Source organism: Acyrthosiphon pisum, unplaced genomic scaffold, assembly GCF_005508785.2.
Source record: "Acyrthosiphon pisum isolate AL4f unplaced genomic scaffold, pea_aphid_22Mar2018_4r6ur Scaffold_20959;HRSCAF=22639, whole genome shotgun sequence".
NCBI classification, from domain to species: domain Eukaryota; kingdom Metazoa; phylum Arthropoda; class Insecta; order Hemiptera; family Aphididae; genus Acyrthosiphon; species Acyrthosiphon pisum.
Genome location: NW_021770372.1, coordinates 18189 through 21691, shown reverse-complemented (window position 1 = coordinate 21691; position 3503 = coordinate 18189). Strand labels below are relative to the sequence as shown.

Here is a 3503-nt window from a genome sequence, read left to right as displayed (position 1 = left end):
TCTTAAAAATACATTTGGATTTACCTTACCAATTTGTACGCAAGACAAATTAAACGATATACGTATATGGTAGGTATATACATAGGTATATACATAGAAGGTATATAAAATTAATTGCCGCAGTTTGTATAATGTATCTTATCGGTTTTGCCGCAGATTGTATAATCTTAATTTTTTTTTTGCCGCAGTTTACATATCGACTTTTAGAAAAAGGTTAATTTTGCCGCAGTTTACATACAGCCGTTGAAAAATGATTCGGGCTTGTTTCCTCGCACTTAAAGTGGCGGGCCCTACAATACGTGCATACGTAATTCAATTCACCTAAGTTGTGAGGTTCCGGTAGTGGGTGCTGAACGCCAGCCGGACGGTCTACCAACAGTCTAGCAACAATCGGGGCGATTTGTTCAACCTGAAATTTAAGAAATATAGTTGTATTTTGTTTTTTCATTTATGAACATTAAATGAATAATAAAATTATACAAAATATTTACTGACCCCTTCAATATCGTACAGTGGTGAAAGGTCGAAAACACCAACAAAGTTATCATCATCTGATACTTGTTCGTCTCCGTTCATGACAACTATTTCAACGTTGTCGTCGTCCATCGCGACTTCACCTGCCTCAACGTTGTCATTGTCCATCATGACCTCAACTACCTCAACGTTGTCATTGTCCATCATGACTTCAACTACCTCAATGTTCTCTTCCAACAAAAGTTCATCCCTCGGAACTTGAACACCGGCATCAACGTTTTCCACGTGATCTTCTCGTTCTCTGTACGGTCCGACTACCTATAGAATCATAGGCGGTCAATTTAAATGTTTAAATGTTTAAAAACAAAATAATTAAATCATAATAATGGTTCATTCTAGAGTGAACCAAATATACAATAGTGCATTTATTGTCAAACAATAACATGGCAATAATATTTTATTGTCTATTCATTTTCACTGCACAATATAGTATATAATATAGTTATAAAATCATTAACTTTAGTGTCAATTAAAAATGTACCTAATGCAATGTAATCAAAAAATGTGTTAGTTTGTAGAATGTACTAAACCCTACATGACCCAATGTATTAATTTATTATGTAATTGAAATTGTAATTGATAAATATTAAGCATTAGGTGTAACAAAAAAAAAAAAAAGAAGACGAAATTTGTTGAATAACATAAGATTTATCATGACAAATAATTTTTGTGTCATTTAACATTGTATCATGTGTATATTGTATAATATATTGTATTAATTTCAATATAATATTGTTGAGTTTAGTTTTATGTAATATATTTAAAATGTAGCGTAATTTAAATTAACTAAGCAAGAAAATAATAAATTATGAGCACAGTGGATTGACTATTGAAGTAGTTATGTATGGTTAAAGTAATTACAGTATATAACGTTGCATGGAATTTTTAAGTGAAAAAAGTCATCAGTTGAATACAGTATAGTTAAACTTAACTTAATGTAGAATGAATTGAATTGTCAAAGAGAATGAAGATATATGTGTATGTGAAATGTATAATAATGTTATGTATTTTGTTATTAAATTTATGTTATTATAAATGATGAACAAAGTGAATTGACTATTGTAATAGTTAAGTATGGTTATAGTAACTACAGTATATAACGCCACATGGAATTTTTAAGTGAAAAAAACTAAAAAATCATCTGATAACATTAATACAGTATTGTTAAACTTAACTTAATGTAGAATGAATTGAATTGTCAAAGACAATTGTATGTGTATGTGAAATGTATAATAATGTAATGTATTTTGTTAAATGTATGTTATTATAAATGATGAGCAAAGTGAATTTACCGAAGAATTTACTATTGGAGTAGTTAACTATTATTATTGTAATTATTATGGTACCTATATAATGTTACATATAATTTCTAAGTGATAAAAGTCGTCTGAATCTGAATAACATAAATACAATATTGTTAAAATTAACTTAATGTAGAATAAATTTAACTGTCAATGACAATGAAGATATGTGAAAGTGAAATGTACCTATAATAATGTAATTGTATTTGAATGTACAATGTTGTTTACAAAAGTATATATTTTGGTGGTATGTATGTACATTTTTTATTCCTAAACTATACATAAGGATATAAGAGTATTAGTGAACTTAATGAGCTATTTAGAGTAACAAAACATTTGTATTGAAATATATCACAAACATGCAGGTAGGTATTGCATAATTCAACAACTGTTGGATAAAATTAACATATTGTCTAGATATATATTCAATATATAATCGTGCTCTAATGTAAACCCTTTTTTATTGTTTACCCATCAAAAAGTATATGCTTTGCTGTACAGCCAGGTAGGTAGGTAGGTAGGTAGGTAAGTCATATCTATTGTAAGGCAGTGTTATGGTTGGGTTTGAAATGAATGAGTTGTGATGCTTGGTGATGTATGTATGATATGATATGTAGATACTCACCAAAGATGGCACCGCAGTGCGGACCAGACGACGGCGTCGTACATCCCTTTCTTCGTAGTCAAGGCCAGGAACAAAATGCCTCGAACACAATGCAGAGTTTAGGTTTACTTGAAAACCTTAGTTCACCACAAATTCCACCCACTGAAGACGGCGTACGTCATTAGGAATTCTAAGGATGAATGTGATTTATAACATGTTACATTATTGTTATGTGTTGGGTGAAGTTATAAATACCTGTGCAGCGAAACGTTATTGTCACCATCGACGTCTCCACATATCACACATCGCCTCACCATTGTGAATAGCCTGGAACGCATCGTATAATCGTTTAATCGTTTAAAGATTTATAATATAAAATGTATACATAATAATATAATTATTATAATGAATAAGCATTGAAAGCCTTTTGAAAAGATGATCGTATCAGTATGTTATCAGTAAGGATTTTGCAACTTGTGTTATTTTTAGAATTGATACAGTTTGTACATACCTTTGTACATATACATGAAAAATGAAAAAATACGAAAAACGACATACCGAGCTCGAAGAATGTTAAAACCACAAAGTAGAATATACGCAATGTTAACGCAATTACTTAGGACACGGACGGCCTCTGTGGAACGGCTGACGTGACTGAGCCGAGTACGAATGTGGATATAAAAAACGTTATATTCAAAATGTATACGCTGTTTATGAGGAAAAAGAAACACGAAACGCGCCAGGGTCAAAATGTTATGTACAATGTTTGCAGTGTGTACAGAAGCGACTGTTAACGATACGCGCTGCCATGAGTACCTACATTTTATGTAATGGATGTACAAACGCACGGGATAGGTAATAATGCTGATAATATTATTATTGTGTCTGTCAAAATTGTGCTCACCGGTATCAGAAATCGCTTGATCCAAAACAAAAAACACGTTTGAAAGGAAAGCACTTGTTAGGAGTCTAGAAATATTAAAATGTGCAAAAGAATCACCTGGGTTCCTGTGCATATAGATACGTCTCCTTCGAACGTTGGCCGTAGGATAACACGGTACAGT

The 3503-nt window shown here is 31.6% G+C and overlaps 1 protein-coding gene across 1 annotated transcript in view; it reads right to left on the bottom strand.

Annotated features, from left to right (window-relative positions):
- Positions 1-238: 238 nt before the first annotated feature.
- Positions 239-3503, bottom strand: part of LOC115034743 — a gene marked incomplete at its 3' end in the record, with an annotated part of 9709 nt that continues 6444 nt past the window's right edge. The window contains exons 3-4 of the mRNA XM_029492147.1: positions 496-792; positions 239-409 (exon numbers count right to left, since the gene is read on the bottom strand). Coding sequence (XP_029348007.1) covers positions 239-409; positions 496-792 — 468 coding nt within the window. The remainder of the gene's footprint in view (positions 410-495; positions 793-3503) is intronic.